This window comes from Leptosomus discolor, chromosome 2 (assembly GCF_034619465.1).
Source record: "Leptosomus discolor isolate bLepDis1 chromosome 2, bLepDis1.hap2, whole genome shotgun sequence".
Lineage (NCBI taxonomy): Eukaryota > Metazoa > Chordata > Aves > Leptosomiformes > Leptosomidae > Leptosomus > Leptosomus discolor.
This window is the reverse complement of record NC_141392.1, coordinates 78,926,992-78,944,698: the sequence shown is the minus strand read 5'-3', so window position 1 is coordinate 78,944,698 and position 17,707 is coordinate 78,926,992. Positions and strand designations below refer to the sequence as shown.

Below are 17,707 nucleotides of genomic sequence, written 5' to 3'. Positions count from 1 at the left end.
CAATTTCAGCTACTAATGACTATGGGTATCCTCATGTGGGCAAACTTCTAATTTCATGCTAACTGATAACAGTTTTTAATAGTTGTCATGAAACCACAACTTATGTCAAGTACATCTATTTTACATATTGAGAAGCTAAGACTGCCCAGAAACAAGAATCAACATCCTTGCCTTCTCTGATAGGTAATAAAGAAATTAATCGACTGTCTTCACAATTATACTTGTTTTACCATCTGTATTCCTTCATAAATGACTATATTGCAGAAAACAGTGCAGAATCAAACTAATAATATGTATTCCTGTTATTGGAGTGAGTCTGCCTTAATGAAAATGAGGATTAAGCATACAAGAATCCAGTACCAATTCCTCCAACATAACCTAAAGTTTCATTAGAACAAATGCTGACACCCAGTGGCCATTTACCAATACAGCACCTGTCTACACAACTGACAGAGCTGCATGAATACTGTACACAAAGCCAGTTAGGTTAGCTCAACACAAATGAACACCAAAACACAAAGCAGACACAAAGATCAAATGAGTCAATGACACACAAAAAATTGCAGGTCTACCCACGACACTCTTGCAGTTACTCAAAACTATCTACTAGGTAACTGCAGAATTCAATTAGACTGCTGTGCCTCTTAATTTCCAGATTATTTTCAAAATCTAGCTGTGGTGTGGGTTTTTTTTGGTTTTGAACCAATCCTGGAGAGAACTCAGGGACTTTCCAAGCTGTTACTCTTAAAGTAAATCAAAAAGGTAGATTATTTCTATACACATTGAGTGACTTACAAACAGCTGAAAAAGCTTCCGGCAGCCTTTTACTCTGTCAATTATCTCTATGTTACTGTAGAGCAACCCAGTTCCATAGACTGCCCTAGGAGGCAGCACGCTTTGCAACATTACCTACAATTCTACTTTTAGCCATCGCTACTGTTTTACGTCCCTGGTATATCTACCCACGTCTTAACTTCATGAATATTTGGAACTTTTAAGGTAAACCCTTCAATTAACACTGATCCTATCGTCCTTCCAAAAGTTCTTGTCAGAAAGAACCTCAAACCTGAACACTTACAGAGATTTTAAATAGTACTATTTCTGCAGCATGCTAAGCTAGAAAAAGGGGGAAGAATGTTGGCAACTTTGTTTATTTCCTTCAAAACAGGTATAACCGTTTATGCTCCCAGTTATTCAGAACGTCAGTCCAATCGCTTTTCTTATACTATCAACTTCTGAATAAACCTACATACTCACCTTGTTTTCCTGTGTAACAAGTATACTTGCACCCCCCGGCTTCAATGGCACTTCTTCCATTGCTCCAAACACATCAGTCTCAACAGAGAAGGTCAGCTCTAAACCCAGATCACTGATATCATTATCTAAAATCCACTGCAAGTTCTTTGCATACTCTGGATCAATAGATGCTACATCCTGATAATTTACAGGTATACCTGGAAAAGAGAGACAAAAGCCCTCAAATAAATAGGATAAAGCAAAAAGAGCTCTAACTTAATCTATGGTAGAAGATTGCCCTCTAGAGTGAAACCAGAAAAATGCAGTAATAGGAAAAGGGGAAAACGGAATTCATTACTAACTGCAGCAGAACTGTACTTACTTTACTTACTTGTAATACTTTAAAAGTATTAAAGAATCAAGTTTCCTCTGCATGTTTTTCTTCCCAGTGAAGCAAATGGCATACCACTTAAGCAACATCAATTTGCACAATTTTAACTCACTAATGGATTTCAGTAAAAGCATCTAACCATATAGAACACACAATGTTAAATGCGTTTCCTAAATAAAAAATCTTTTCAGTTTTCTATGTAACTTTTAGAAACCCAAATAACATATTTCTCTATAGAACACCACCTTTTCCCCTAGAAAATTACTTAAAACTGCAGGGGGGGGCACAGTGGGGGAAGAGACAAACAACCTTTCTGTATTTAAGACCCTTTTGCTCTTCTGTTTTCCTCTTTTTAATCTTGTTTGCTGTGAGACCTACTACACAGTTGAAGGAAACTTACAGTAATTTTACATTTCCAAACTGAACTTGCAAGTCATTTAGAAGCATTAAGATGACAGTTACTAGAAGTTTGACTTTTATCCAAGTGTAGAAACTGCCTATTTACAGCCCCTTTGCAGACATGGCACTCAAACAAATTTGAACAAATGTGCCCAGAACAAGGTGACCCTGAGTTTGTGCAAGAGAATCACCCTCTTCACTACACAAGAAAGCAAATCCAGATTACTTTAACTTGGTCATGATAGATACTTTAACTCTACCAAGGCAGATAAATACCTGGAAAAAGAGACAGAAGGTGAGGGTGGTAGTAGGTTTAGAGAAAAGCAATTTATCAGGAAGTATTCTCTTTACTTCACCATCTTCTGTGCACTGTGAAGTGTCACAAGGGTGCCCCTTAGTAGAAGCCTTGGCACGCTGTGGGCTGCAGAAGCAGTACTCCAGAGAGTAACACAAAATTAAAAGGTTAGCAGCCGGTGCAAACATGTAAGTGCTGAAACTGTTACAGTATTTCCCTGGAAGAGCTGACTAGTGCTGAAATGGTGTGTCCACAAGCTGTAAGGCATTGTTTCTCTACAAAAATCAAGCAATGCTCCAGTTTAAGAGAGGGATTGCTAATTTACTAATGAATTTTCACTGTTGTCTCTCAAAAAAAAAAAAAAAAAAATCAAACAGCTGTCTAGTAGTTTCTAGAGGACTTTCATTTTTGCCAACTAGTAAGTATATATGCATTTCACATATGAGGTGTGGAAATAATGTCTCTGAAGGATATAAGCAAAGATGTGGGAAAACAAGGAGACTGAAAAGTAGGAGTCGGAGACCTCTTTAGAGAAGAAACTGAACTGGAGCATTATGATGAGATTACACTTGTAGTCAGTATGTTGTAAGACCATCTCACTACACTCACTCATTTGCTTGACAGATATTTTACCAATCAATAGACTCAAGCCAGGCAGTTATAAAAAAAGCTCCATCAGATTTATCAGCACAAAATTTTAATCCCATGAAATACTATGTACCTTTCTATTGCTATACCCTTAAGGCACCTGTAGTTTGAAAAAGAAGAGAAATCTGGCTTAGAAAAATTGTGATAAACACGTATTTCAGTGCAACACAGAACTTCTAAAAGATACTACAAGTAAGCACAGAGACAAGTTCAGTAAGTATTCAAGGATTTAAGGTTTCCAGCTCAAAATACGCTGATGCAGAAATTAATTTTTGCTTTTGTTTACACCATTTCAAGGGGTATTTTCTATTATACACTGAAAGAGAGGACTTCAAATTCCTAACTGTGGTATCTGATGTTAGGCTTATCTGCTATGTGTCTTTGTGGGATGGAGGTGGAAGTTTCTTTTTCCAACCAGAAACGTAATTGGGTCCTTCGAAAAAATGCAGCGTAACTGGACAACAGCACTAGTGACACTACCTCCTCCTCCTCTGTTTAAGCAGAAGACAGACAGACAGGAAGTTTGAGAAAAGCAAACCTAAGAGGTCTTACTAATTTCTGACTGTATTTCTGCCTCAGTTCTACATCCAGAATAAAGTGCAGCCCTAATAAACATGAAAGCCTATGGAATTATGTTTGATTTCACAGCACACAAAAAAAAAATCATGCAAGCTACATATCTAACATCTTATAAAGCACATTAGTTGCACGTTAGCTGGGACATTGCTTAAGTTGGTGATCTTTCCTTGCCTACTAGATATTGTTGCAGAAAGATCTCAATTCATCACAGTTAAAAAAAGTGACGCACCCACCTGAGTCTCAAAAAAGTAGCCACATTTGTTCATACAGGTTTCAGCTTCTAATTAAGGCACTTCCATGTCATGTCTGTTGACTAAAGAGAAGAGTTCCTTTGAAAGAGGTTCACACTGTTCCTCAGATACAGGAGATCTTACCACACAACTGGTGGATTCAATGCCATCAACAGAAAAGGCAACAGAAAACAAGGATCTCGGTGCAAGGTGAGAAACGAAAGGAATGGAAACGGTCTCAGGCTTCAAAAGATTTCATACTCCATTACTTAAGGCCTGAAAACTAGCTGAAGGGAATCGCTAGGTCTGTAACCTGGTAACTCGTATCTGGCATGAACAACAGTTAGGATAACCCACAGCTGAACCTGAAACAAAAATAAAACAAAAAACCCTCAGGAGCATCTGCTGCTGTGCAACCCTCCTTAAGCAAGGAGAGAGGAGATGCAGAAAGATGAGGGAAAAGGCCTTTGAAAGGTTTAAGTAAACCACTATGATTGAGGCAGAAAAAGCAACTGCTTTGGGAAGTGGAGGTGTAATTTTTCCAGTTCTTTGTGTCTGATAAGTAACAAGAAGTAACAAAAGCCTGTGAACCTTTTGAACTTAAAGAAGTCAAAAGTGCACAAACCTCTAGAGCGTTCCAGGACACCTGTTCAACAGGATGACAAGACCTTACTAAGAGAGACTACTCACTGCTGTTTGGTTTGCAAGTTACTCTAGCAAAATGAAAGGGGAAAAAAAAGAAAAAAGCAAACAGTACATGACCTTATCAATTCAGAAACCAACAAGTCAATCTAGAAAAGAACCCAAATTCCTTAGCAGTCATTTCCAACAGAGGTGACAAGAGCAACATTTGACTATTCTCAAGGTGTCATGGAAAGCAGAAAAATATGTTTTTCTCATTTGTGAATACGTCACACGGAAATTAGTCCGTGAGGAATCTCTTGATGTCAGAGGCCAACCCTTAAGTCAGGGATAAGCTGTGCCACACAAAGATATGTCTACTTTGGAACCGCTTTCCTATGTGAAGACAAATGAGTAGGGAAGCCCAATGAGGCATTGCCAACATGGTGCTGATTTAGATTGTCTGTCCTCCGTTGCCTCTTGCCCAGTACACAGTCACTCTCCTGCAGCAGAAAGCAGTACTGAGGTAGAGAAGTAAAATGCATCCCTTTGTCAAGAAGATCTTGACAGAGCCTGCACCATCAAACTGTAACTGTGTTCCCTGGATGCTTTCAGGGAAGAGAAACAGTAAATCTGAAGTTAAGAGCTGATGTGCCAATGCAATCACTTCCTTGAAAACCTTGCTAGGTCTCAAAGTAAGGAGTTGCTCTTGAGGAAAAGTAGAACTTCCAACATCAAGCTATCATTTGGAAGATTAAAGAATAGCACTTAAACACAAAGGAAATTCTATATGCAGCTGCAAAGGAATTTATGTAATTTATGGCAGTTAACAGGAATGCAAAGGGAATTTACATTCCATCATATCTTCATGCAGAAGGGAAAGGTTTTAATGACAATGTAAAACAGGGGCACCGTGTTCAACAATCAAGAGGCACGAAGGTTCTCAAAGAAGTGCAGAGAAGAGCCCTAGACCACAGATACCACCAGCTAACAGCGGTCCTTCTCTATTAAAAAGAAAAGTTACATTTTTATAAAGACTTCTGACTAATCCTCTTGAATGCTACAGTAAGCATATGAATTAACTTTCCTCGTGAAGGAGATAGGATGAACCTGCATTAGTTCTGAAATGCTGTTTCAGGAAGTAAGTAGTATTTGTTGGAGTCGGTAGACAGGAAGGTTTGCAACAGTATAGATTCACCTTGTTAAAACATTACATGACTGAAGAACTGCAGGCACAATAAAGAATGCCTGATAGATTTTTGCTGGAGTTCATAAACATTATCCACCTTGTAAGGCTGCCCTAAGTTAACCAGGGAACAATTATTTTCATTTCTCAAGAATGACATTACATGGCAGGACAGATGAATTTCATAACTGTGATGCAAACAATTGCGCACACCACAAAAACAAGAGGCTGCACTAGCCTGCCTTTCAGGCATTCCTAGTCAGCAACATTAAAGACAACTAAATTATATGATTATGCTTTAGACAGATTAATGATGCTGTCTTTGTTTTTAATTTAAAATTCGTATTCAAATACTAATTTAATTATTAGCTATTTTATTAAAAGTTGCTAACTGTATTACATTCTTACATAGTTTTGCTAATGTATTTCTGTATTTTGTCTCCTAAGAGAAGCTCAGACTGGAATAGTAATTACTGCCATATTATGTTGTGACTCTTGATATACACAAAAGATTAGCAAGACAGTCATTTCCAAGACTTTTTCCACTTTTAACAAACACAAAAGTGAAAAAGGAAAAGGTTTATCACTCAGAGAACTGTTATGACTAACAAACAGGATTTTAATAAAAACATACCAAGAATATGTTTGTAGAATGACCTTGTGAAATAGATGTTCACCAACTGCCTGTGATTCAGAGCTAGCCCCAGGATCTGGCCTGCGAAACGGAAGTAGTTCAAATGATCTGGATTTACAGAAGAGTTGCTGTTGGGCTGGAAAGTTGTTCCTATAAAATAAAAAGATTATCATTAATTTTCATTACTTTTTTTTAAGTAAAGTTCATATTTATCAAATACACTATGCATCTGAAACCACTTAGAAGTGTTTTATTTCGGGGTTCTGGAAGACTGTTGACATCAGAAAGAAATGTATTAGAACATAATGACATCTTCTTCGCACAATGATACTGCTTAGCCACTCTCCAAGGCACCGCTCTGAAGTAATTATCGTCAACGTAAGGGTAATTATGACTTGCTAAGTTTAGTACTCCATCTTACTATATTGCCATGTGCATTTTTTGCTCTCTCTAAGGGGCCATGCTTCTATCAACTTGTAAACATGCTCAAAGGAAGGATCAGAATGCATCTACTTCCTTTCATCCAGCCACATGTAGACAGCAGATGGTCCAGTCCTGGTCTCCTTGGAAAAGACACCTCAAACAGACACCCCTGAACTTTCCCTTTTAACTTTCAGGGACTAATCTGTGCCTCTACTGTTGGCTGAATTCCTTGCCACTTCCCAAGGATCTGTAATGTCGGAAGCAAAACGTTTGTCACTGATGATGATGTGAAATCTTTTATTCTTATATATAAAGATTTGCTTTATACGAAGCACCCAATGGACAAAAAGTCAAATACAAAGTAGACCTGTGGAGGTCAACATCTGGTTTTATCAAAAAAAATAACTGACCAAATTTGCAGATTTCTAAAAGGAAATAACAGAATACCTCCACAGTTCCCTCGCAGATGCAAAGAAAGGAAAACACTCTCTATACTGCTCTCAAAGCGTTACGTCCTTCTACTACCAGGCAGAAATGTCATAGACTCATTAAAACCAACAATTCACTCTCCTCTTACAAAAGAGAGAACAAAATCAAGGAAACTTCAAATTAAGAAAAATATTTAATCTGTAGTTATAAAAATGTACAATGAATAGATCACTTCTCTCTATATATATATGAGATAAATTTTGTCAGCGTTGCTTTTAAAAAGTAATAGTCTTACATTCTGAAACCAATTAAGTGACTTTTTTTGGTTGGATTATAAAAACACTTTTATAAAAGCATAAAATTCCCTTAAATCAGGAAAAACAAAAAAAAAGCAGAGACATACCGTCAGCTGACTGGGTAAATAAGGCGTAATCTGGGTTAACTATTTCACTGGATAAGATATCAAACCACTCACGCACCACACCCTGTCCCTGCATGTCAAAAGAATAAAACATATTAGTACATGGAACTTTCAATGCGCAGTTATGCCGGGTAACAACGTATTTCTTAATAAAGTATAACAGTTATTTTAAATTAGGATTTAGTTCAAAACAATACTTTTGAAAGACAGTATTTCCATATATAACTACCACAAAGGAAAACCATGCAATTGTACCCACCATGCCTTCTTCTCCATGAAACCTCACAGCAATCCCCTGCTTCAGTTTTGCACAATTTGCTTTAGACACAACTTCACAGCTACTCCTAAAAATAGAATCTAAATACAAAGCACCAATTAATTTATCTTAATTCATTACATTTCAATGTATTTCAAAGATACACTAATTCCATTTATAACACAATACCTCTGTGAACCAAAAGGATGTCATTTTCATTAACAGGCCTGTGCACCATGTCCGAATCTGGCTGCCCAGCATGCAGATGTTCATAGAACCATTCACAGCGGTCTTTAAACGGCTACAAAACAAGGGTGAATTACATTATATAAGTGCATTCAACTGAATAATTCCTCTCCCATAAGCATGACTGGAAAATGGTTCTGCATACTTCTCAATTTTTGAGAAGTGCAAAGAGTTACTTGCTGCTACCTCAATACACTATAAAGTATTTTGGGAGGAGGAAAGGACTAGACATGTTCTTCAGTGCTTGCTGAAAATTGGTATGCAGAAAGACTGGACCACCAGTCATCCAGAAATAGGTATCAGAGCTCACCACACAAGAGAAAAGTAGCACAAAATTTCTTCCAGAGCAGCAGGGAAAGGAATTTAGGTAAGAAGTCACTGGCTTCTGTAACACTACTGATTATCAACCACAGCTGAGCAGAGAAACACAAGTGATACAAACAAGTCATATTTGTAGTAAAGTTCATTGGCAATAGAAAACAGCCCAAAGGAAACAGAAACCTTCCGAAGCAGTTCCTAGGTGAGAGGGTCCTAACTTGTTTGACTTAGTATTTAGACCGAAATTTTGCAGTTGTTCTGAGACAGAGCGACACAAGTATGGCCTCTCTCATCCATCAGGATTCACAGTACATACTTTTAGCTGATATAACAGAGTATCAGTTCTCAGGGTCTCTTCATCATTCATAGGTAATGAATTTTGAAAACATACATTTCAACCAAAGAAGAAGTAAATAATACAACTACACCATGTCCTAAAAATGAAACTGGATTACCAAAAAAAAAAAAAAGGTACACCTGAAAATAAAGGCACAGTACCGTTCACAACTAAAGAAATAAAGCTTTTGGAACAGACCACAATTACTTGGGAGGGGGAGGTGTTCTGGTTGGTTGGAGAAATTTTACCGTTGTTTTCAGCAAATTCTGATTTTGACCAAAATATTTTAACGTAAGGAACCTCTCTAACAGAACAATGCAAAAGTATACCAGCATGTGCTAAACAAAGGAGTGCCAAATAGCACAATATTGCCTGAAGACCACCTTCATTTGTAATAGAACAAATGCACAGCTCTGTCTCTGAGCTACATGTAGACAATCATAACCTTTTAAAGGTAAGTGATGAAAACATGACAGATGCTTAACACTACAGTGCTATGTAAAGCAGCAGAATTCCATACAGGGGTTTGCTTGCTAATTTTTCCACTTAACTACACTAGTCTTCCCTAGAGTAACCCTTCAGTCCTGAATTCATGTCCTGTGTTAAACTGAGAAGCAAGTTCAGGTGATGCAAGACATCAGGACTTTTTTTTTTTTTTTTTTTTGAGTAAAAAGACACAAACAAAGGAAACAGAGCAAAGGGTAACAAGACAACATGATGTTTCACTGAGGAGCTGCCACTAATTGGCTATGGCCAAATCAACTAATAGTGGCGTACTTATCCTCTGGTTTGTCTCAAAATGTTAAGTCAATCAAGGAAAAAGCACAGCATTTTAAAGCTCAATCTATTAGATATGCACAAATAGAAAGTTAACTCTGTTTAACTGAAAGTTGGACTTGTAAGACATACTTAACATTGGTCATCTCAAACGGACTTACGCATGTATTTTAAAGAATCAGAAATATAGAAATCTGTCTGCCATGTCTGTTTAATCCAATCTTTCAGCACTGCAGATTCAGAAGCACTGGAGGCCACACTTAGCTTTTCTATCCTCCCCAAATGGATTTTTTTTTAGCATTTTTTTTTTTTAAAAAAACCCTCTTTATATTCATAGAAGTTGTAATTAAGCATCTCCTGACATTTACCTGAGCTTTTATGATGTGCATAAATCTGGACATTAGTTCAGGACATTCAAGAAGAAAATGAAAGTGATCAAAAATTATTTTGGGATTTCTGAAAGAAAAATAGGTAGAAGCCTGTTAGTCAGAGATCTAATAATAATGTTTCACGATACAAGAAGTCTATATGACAATGCAATTAGTCATACAGAGAAGTTCCAGCAGACTCTTCTATTTCATAATGTTTTCCTAACTATTGTTTCCAAATTATTTATATTACCTCATCCTTTGAGCATGGAAGAATACGAGCACCTCTCCAGACAGAAGCAAGGTTATAAACTGGACAATATCAGAGAAACCCAGGAAACAACCCCATCTTTGAGGAAGAATGAAAATTTTCATCTGCCTCAAAAGGGAAGACTTTATTTGGTACAAAGATGAGGAAAGAATCCGTTAAGGAAATTATTTCGCTGCTCTGTGGAAAAGATTTTGTTCATGAAATCTCACAGAATCTTACAAAAGGATCCTTTACGTATGCAGAAGAGTTCATTTAAGCCTGAGCTCTGAATCATTAATACACACTCCCTTGAATGTGGCAGGACTATTAAAGGGCATATGGTACACATGTAACAACAATAACTGAAAAATACAACTCAGTAAGAAGAAAAATAGAAGTTTGAATTATTTTGGGGGGGGGGAAATTAGAAATTCCATATTTCTTGAAGCTTACCGGTTAACAAAACACTTAAGGACATCATCATGTTTACAGACAAATTCTATAAAACGAGGCGATGTCATCCTGTTCAAAGAAAATCATAAGATGCTTTTGGTTAATGAAGTTGAAAAGAATCTGAATTACATAAACTGTTGCTTTTTTAAAATAAAATACTATGCAAATAGAAACTGACGTTGTTTAACTAGTCAATCATGAAACTAAATACTCAGCAGCATTAAGATTTCATAATAAACTAATAGAAAAGGCAAAAACACCAATAATCAAGAAGGTCAAGCAAACTGCCCACTAACTCTTATTAGGTAAATGAACAAAAAAATGCTCAAACTAATGGAAATACACAGTTTTCTACTGAATCCTTCCAGCTTTCAATACAACAATGGAAGCACATATAGTATCAGTCCTGCCATATATGCACAATATACATGATACGCACATTGTTCTATGCTTTTGTTCACTGTATAGAACTCCCACCACACACCTTGTAAATCATGGTAAGTGAGGAAAAGAGCCAGGAAGAAACAACACTACAAAGTTAGCAAACTTAATAATGGGGGGCAAGGTGGTATTTAATGGCTTTGTGAAACAACAAAACTACTTGCCAGGCAGCATCCCATACGCTAGTAAGGAATTTTTTTTTTTTCTCATATATATATACACACATATATATATATGGAGAACACGAGAAGGATTAACATGAGTCCAAATTTACTCCATTTATTTACATCTATGTTCTGCACTTTTTTAAAAAAGATAAACTCTTAATTGGATGCTTTAGCTTCAGCAAAAGCTAATGAATACTTGCAAACAAGAATAAAACCCTCTCATCAAGTGCCTTGAAAGGCTGTGAAAAATAGTACCTTACAAAGTCCAGGATAACAATCCTAGAACTGTTGCTGTTTCCCACACCAATTTAGACAGGAGCTGCTCATTTTATATAAAACTGACCTATTTTCCTTCTCTCCCTTATTCTGTTTTGAGGAAGCAAGTCTCACCACATCTTTCCCCTCATCCCCACAAAAAACAAACAAGAAAGTAAGATCTTCCAGAGACCAAGTGTGAACATTTTAAACACACTTCTGGCCTCAGAGATGATCTAAAAATACTAAACAACTGAAAGAGTCTTCCCTGAGAGGCAATGAACTCTCTCTACTGGTAAATTGCCACACAAACTGTAAGATGCAACATAAAGAGAAGGGGAAAAAAAACTTCACATACACTCATCAGTTTTAATGCTGAAAACTTGGAACATTGCATTTCAGCATATTAACAAAGAACATCTAGATTCAATCTCAGCTTTCGCAGAAGAAAAGCAATCATGGCAAGTAAAAGAAAATAACATTAGTATTTCAAATGTTAACCAACTCATTTTCCATTTAAGCATGAAATGCCATCTTTATTGTATGAATATTAGATACAATGGAAAACTATGATCTCTGTTTACTCTCCTCCATTAAACAAAGACATTCAAATCTAAAATTAGAAACTTTTTGAATTCTTTTGTCTGAAAATGTCATTTGTTAAAATTTCAAATGTTGTTTGAAGATGGCAGCAGTATTCAGTTACACCATTGTGCCATTAATATGAAAACTTCAGTAAAACAGAGTAAGTCTCATATCTTTGTACTTCTCAGTTCTGAAAAGCCCTAAAGAAACACAGAATTTGGGTGTGCTCTGCCTTACTTTCCTGCATCCCAGAGAGTTCTCCCAAGAAACAATTCTTACTCTCCTGGCTCCTATTATAATAACTCTCAGTTAAACTTACGCAGTATCAAAGAATCATTTAGGTTGGAAAAGACCTTTAAGATCATGAAGTCCAACCATTAACCTAACACTGCCAAATCCCTGCTAAACTATGCCCTTAAGTGCCACATCTACATGTCTTTTAAATATATCCAGGGATGGTGACTCAACCACTTCCTTGGGCAGCCTGTTCCAATGCTTGACAATGCTTTTGGTGAAGAAATTTTTCCTAACGTCCAATCTAAACCTCTCCTGATGCAACTTGAAGCCATTTCCTCTTGTCCGATTGTTTGATACTTGGGAGAAGAGACCAACCCCCACCTCACTACAACCTCCTTTCAGGTAGTTGTAGAGAGCATTAAGGTCTCCCCTCAGCCTTCTCTTCTCCAGACCAAACAACCCCAGTTCCCTCAGCTGCTCCTCATAAGACCTGTTCGCCAGAGCCTTCACCAGCCTCACTGCCCTTCTCTGGACACGCTCCAGGCACCTCAAGGTCCTTCTTGCAGTGAGGGGCCCAAAACTGCACACAGGATTCAAGGTGCAGCCTCACCAGTGCTGAGTATAGGGGCACGATCACCTCCCTACTCCTGCTGGCCACGCTATTTCTGATACAGGCCAGGATGCTGTTGGCCTTCTTGGCCACCTGGGCACACTGCTGGCTCATGTTCAGCTGGCTGTTGACCAGCATCCCCAGGTCCTTTTCGGCCAGGCAGCTTTCCAGCCACTCATCCCCAAGCCTGTAGCGGTGCATGGGGTTGTTGTGATCCAAGTGCGGGACCCGGCACTTGGACTTGTTGAAGCTCATACAACTGACCTCGGCCCATCATCCAGCCTGTGCAGATCCCTCTGCAGAGCCTTCCTACCCTCAAGCAGATCAACACTCCTGCCCAGCTTGGTGTCATCTGCAAACTTACTGAGGGTGCACTCCATCTCCATCCCCTCATCCAGATCATTTATAAAGATATTAAATCAAACTGGCCCCAATAGCGACCCCTGGGGAACACCACTTGTGACCAGCCACCAACTGGCTTTAACTCCATTCACCACAACTCTTAGCGCCCAGCCATCCAACCAGCTTTTCACCAAGTGAAGAGTACACCCGTCCAAGCCATGAGCAGACAGTTTCTCCAGGGGAATGCTGTGGAAAACAGTGTCAAAGGCTTTACTAAAGTCTGGGCAGACAACATCCACGGCCTTTCCCTCAACCACTAAGCAGGTCACCTTGTCACAGAAGGAGATCGGGTTAGTCAAGCAGGACCTGTCTTTCATAAACCTTGTGCTGACTGGGCCTGATCACCTGGTTGTTCTGTACACACTGCATGATGGCATTTAAAATGACTGATCCATAACCTCCTCCAGTACCAAGGTCAGACTGACAGGCCTGTAGTTCCCTAGATCCTCCTCCTGGCCCTTCTTGTAGATGGGCACCACATTTCCTAACTTCCACTCAACTGGGACCTCCTTGGTTAACCAGGACTGATGGTAAATGGTGGTGGCTTTGAAGGTGGCTCGGTGAGCACTTTCACCAGCTCCCTCAGTCCCCTTGGGTAGATCCCATCCAGCCCCACAGACTTGTGCGCATTTAAGTGGCACAGCAGGTCACCAATCATTTCCCCTTCGATTACGGGGGCTGCATTCTGCTCACTGTCCCTGTCTTCCAGCTCAGGGGGCTGGGTAACCCAAGAGCAACTGGTCTTACCACTAAAGACTGGACACACTCTAGCACCTCAGTGTCCTTCTTGCAATCAGGGGCCCAAAACTGCACACAGTATTTGAGGTGTGGCCTCACCAGTGCCGAGTATAGGGGCACAATCACCTCCCTACTGCTGCTGGCCACAAAGGCGGCGTTAAGTACCTCAGCTTTTTCCTCATCCCCTCTCATTATGTTTCCCCCCACATCCAATAAGGAATGGAGATTCTCCTTAGCCCTCCTTTTGTTGTGAATGTATTTAGAGAAACATTTTTTACTGTCCTCTAGAGCAGTAGCCAGATTAAGGTCTAGTTGGGCTTTGGCCCTCTTAATTTTCTCTCCCTGCATAGCCTCATGACATCCTTGTAGGCCTCCTGAATTGCCTGTCCCTTCTTCCAAAGGTCATAAACTCTCCTTTTCTCTTTTTTTCTCCTGAGTTCCAGCCAAAGCTGTCTCTTCAGCCAGGTGGGTCTTCTTCCCTGCCAGCTTTTTTGGCACATGGTGACAGCCTGTTCCTGCACCTTTAAGATTTCCTTCTTGAAGCGTGTCCAGCCTTCCTGGACTCCTTTGCCCTTCAGCACTGCCTCCCAAGGGAATCTGCCAACCAGTCTCCTAAACAGGCTGAAGTCTGCCCTTCAGAAGTCCAATGCAGCAGTTCTGCTGACCCCCCTCCTTACTTCTCCGAGAATCAGAAACTCTATCATTTCACGATGGCTGTGCCCAAAATGGCCTCCAACCATCACATCACCCACACGTCCTTCTCTGTTCACAACCAACAGCTCCAGCGGGGCACCCTCCCTAGTTGGCTCCCTCACCAGCTGTGTCAGGAAGTTATCTCCCACACACTCCAGGAAACCTCCTCGACTGTTTCCTCTCTGCTGTGTTGTATTTCCAGCAGACATCTGGTAAGTTGACATCCCCAACAGGAGCAAGGGCTAGTAATTGTGAGACTTCTCCCAGCTGCTTATAGCATATTTCATCTGCCTCCTCATCCTGGTCAGGTGGTCTATAACAGACCCCCACCATCACATCTGCCTTGTTGGCCTTCGCCCTCATTCTTACCCATAAACACTCAACCACGTCGTCACCATCATTAAGTTCCAGACAAACAAAACACTCCCTAACATACAGGGCTACCCCACCGCCTCTCCTTATTTGCCTGTCCCTTCTGAAGAGTTTATAGCCATCCATTGCAGCCATCCAGTTGTGCAAGTCATCCCACCATGTTTCCATGATGGCAACTATGTCAGTTTTCCTGCTGCACAGTGGCTTCCAGCTCCTCCCGTTTGTTGCCCATGCTGCATGCATTGGTGTAGATGCACTTCAGCTGGGCGACTGATCCCACCACCTTTTTGGGAAGAGAAGCCTTAGTTCCTACATGAACACTCTCTGGCACTTCTGTGGTTTCTAACATATCAATAACCTTCTGGCTTTGCCGCCGCACGGATCTCCATCTACTGCCTCCACCAAGGTGGCAGACCGAAGGACCTCACCAACACACCATTCCTCAAACACTGGCATGCTGCCCCCAGGCTTATCTCCAGTAAGCTTGGCTTTGTCCCATTCCCCCTTTAAATCTAGTTTAAAACGCTGTCAATGAGTCAACTCCTGCAGAGAGATACTTTTAAACCTTTGAGACAGGTGTACCCCATCTATTGCCACCAGGCCTGGTGTCATGTAAACCCATCCATGATCAAAAAACCCAAAATTCCACTGGTGACACCAGGCTTGTAACCAGGTGTTGACCTGCTGGCTCTTCCTGTTTCTTCCCTCAACTTCCCCTGCAACTGGAAGGGTAGAGGAGAATACCACTTGTGCTCCTGATCCCTTAACCAGTCGTCCCAAGGCCCTGAAAGTCTCTCTTGTTTGCCCTGGAACTTCTTGTTGCAACTTCATCACCGCCTACCTGAAAAATCAGTACTGGGTGGTAATCTGAGGGCCATACAAGGGTAGGAAGCTTTCTCTTCACATCTTTAACCTGGACCCCAGGGAGGCAGCAGAATTCCCTAAGAAGGGGGTCCGATCTGCATATTGGGCCTTCTGCTCCCTTCAGGAGGGAGTCTCCTATGACAATGACTTGTCTCTTTTTTCATTATGGAAGCAGTTTTGACACAGGGTGTAGGCCGACTTAACCTTGGCGACACCTTCAAGCTAGAAGAACCCTCATCCTCATTACTGTTTGGTTCCACTTGCAAAGCCTCACACCTACTACGCAAGGGCACCTGGGAAGGTGAGGTAGTTAGAGACATGCATGCTGTGCCAGGCAGGAACTTGTCACCATTGCCCCCTATCCCTTGAGTCACGACTTTCAGCCAGGCAGAGAGAGAACAGGGAATCTCCCTGTGTCATGCATCGTGCCTGCCTGTTGGCAGGGACAGTAGGGTGTGATTCCAGTAGTCTATCTCTCTCTTTCACACTCCCTGACACTCCTCAATCTACTCGCCTCCTCCCGGAGCTCTGTCACTAAGCGGAGGAGGTCCTCTCCCTGGGCGCACCTCCCACGTGTTCCCACCACAGCTCTGTCTGGGCAGCTGCACCGGTCATAAGTGCAGAGCTTAGAGAGGCCATGGCTTTCTGCTGGGTGGGTACTATCGCTCCCTGGTTGAGCTGGCAGAGCCTCAGCACCCATCCTGTGTGCCCTTCCACACGAACTGCTACACAAACTGCCATCCCAGGCCCTGGCTGATGCCCCACACCCTGTTTGCCCACCCTGGTCACAGTGCGAAACTCCAGAGAGTTCTCCCTAACCTGATGTGTAAATTATGCACAGGGACAGACCCATGGGGCAAGGCCCATCAGCAAGTCACGTGGACACAGGGAGACAGTCACCTTTCCGACTGCATTTTGCTATAGAGAGATGGGGGCAAGGGAGGGAAGGATGCAGAAGGTGTATTTAATCACTTCTATAAACATTTCTGCTTTTCATTTGGCTCCTGTAAAATGTCAGTAAAGTACTATTTATTTTAGTAAGGTTTGATGGAGATTTCAAGGGAAATGGCTAAACAGCAGTTCCTTTTCCAAGGTAGAATAAAACTAAAAGTGAAAGTATTGAGGTGCTTATGGAATATGCTGATGCCCAGATCATCTTCCAGGGTGTCCACAGAGAAGTGCATCCCAGACAAACAGTACTGGCCAATTTGAAAGCTTGAGGAATGAGTTCCTGGGGAGGCCTCAGAAAATCTTGGAGTAAAATTTCTAATCGGTCAGGTCCTGTGAACAATGGAATGACAAAGAACAATCCTACACCAGCTTTGCTTGTTCACCAAGCTCAGAATAACCAAGAGTTGTCATGTAGCGGGAACCTTGCTTCTAGATTCCTCAGTGAGTTTGTAATACCACCATACTTGCTTAATCCTCCACTCAAGAGGGTCAAAGGATGCTTTCCTTGCAAGTTCACAAATACAATCCATAACAATCTTGGACAGACCAAGACTTCAGTTACAGTGGACATTGTTTTTTCTTTTTAAACCAGACACTGATGGTATTAAATTTACCTAAGTTGTAGCACCTGTTCCACACAAAACTATGTTTGCCAAACTGGGACAGCATTCCAAGTGAGCATCACTCAGAGATTGAACTCTCCATGTTATACACTTCTGCAATATAGCCAAACAAGTTTTGCCTCAGCTGTCATTTTCATACACAAAGATAATTCACATTTTTTTCCTGAACTAATAGCTCTTTCTTGTTGGATAATCACATCAAATTCAGGGATAATTTCACATTAAGAACCAACAGCAAAACAGGTAAGTTTCAAGAGATCAAAATTACATTA

General features: G+C 40.6%; 1 protein-coding gene across 4 annotated transcripts in view; it reads right to left on the bottom strand.

Moving 5' to 3' along the window:
• The window catches only part of HACE1 (HECT domain and ankyrin repeat containing E3 ubiquitin protein ligase 1), a 58,156-nt gene that overhangs the window by 10,993 nt on the left and 29,456 nt on the right, over positions 1-17,707 (bottom strand). For all 4 annotated transcript variants that reach the window (XM_086461338.1, XM_086461339.1, XM_086461340.1 and 1 more), the window contains 7 exons: positions 10,498-10,566; positions 9,795-9,882; positions 7,938-8,049; positions 7,752-7,849; positions 7,475-7,562; positions 6,220-6,369; positions 1,258-1,454 (listed from right to left, as the gene is read on the bottom strand). In XM_086461338.1, the coding sequence (XP_086317464.1) occupies positions 1,258-1,454; positions 6,220-6,369; positions 7,475-7,562; positions 7,752-7,849; positions 7,938-8,049; positions 9,795-9,882; positions 10,498-10,566 (802 nt within the window). The remainder of the gene's footprint in view (positions 1-1,257; positions 1,455-6,219; positions 6,370-7,474; positions 7,563-7,751; positions 7,850-7,937; positions 8,050-9,794; positions 9,883-10,497; positions 10,567-17,707) is intronic.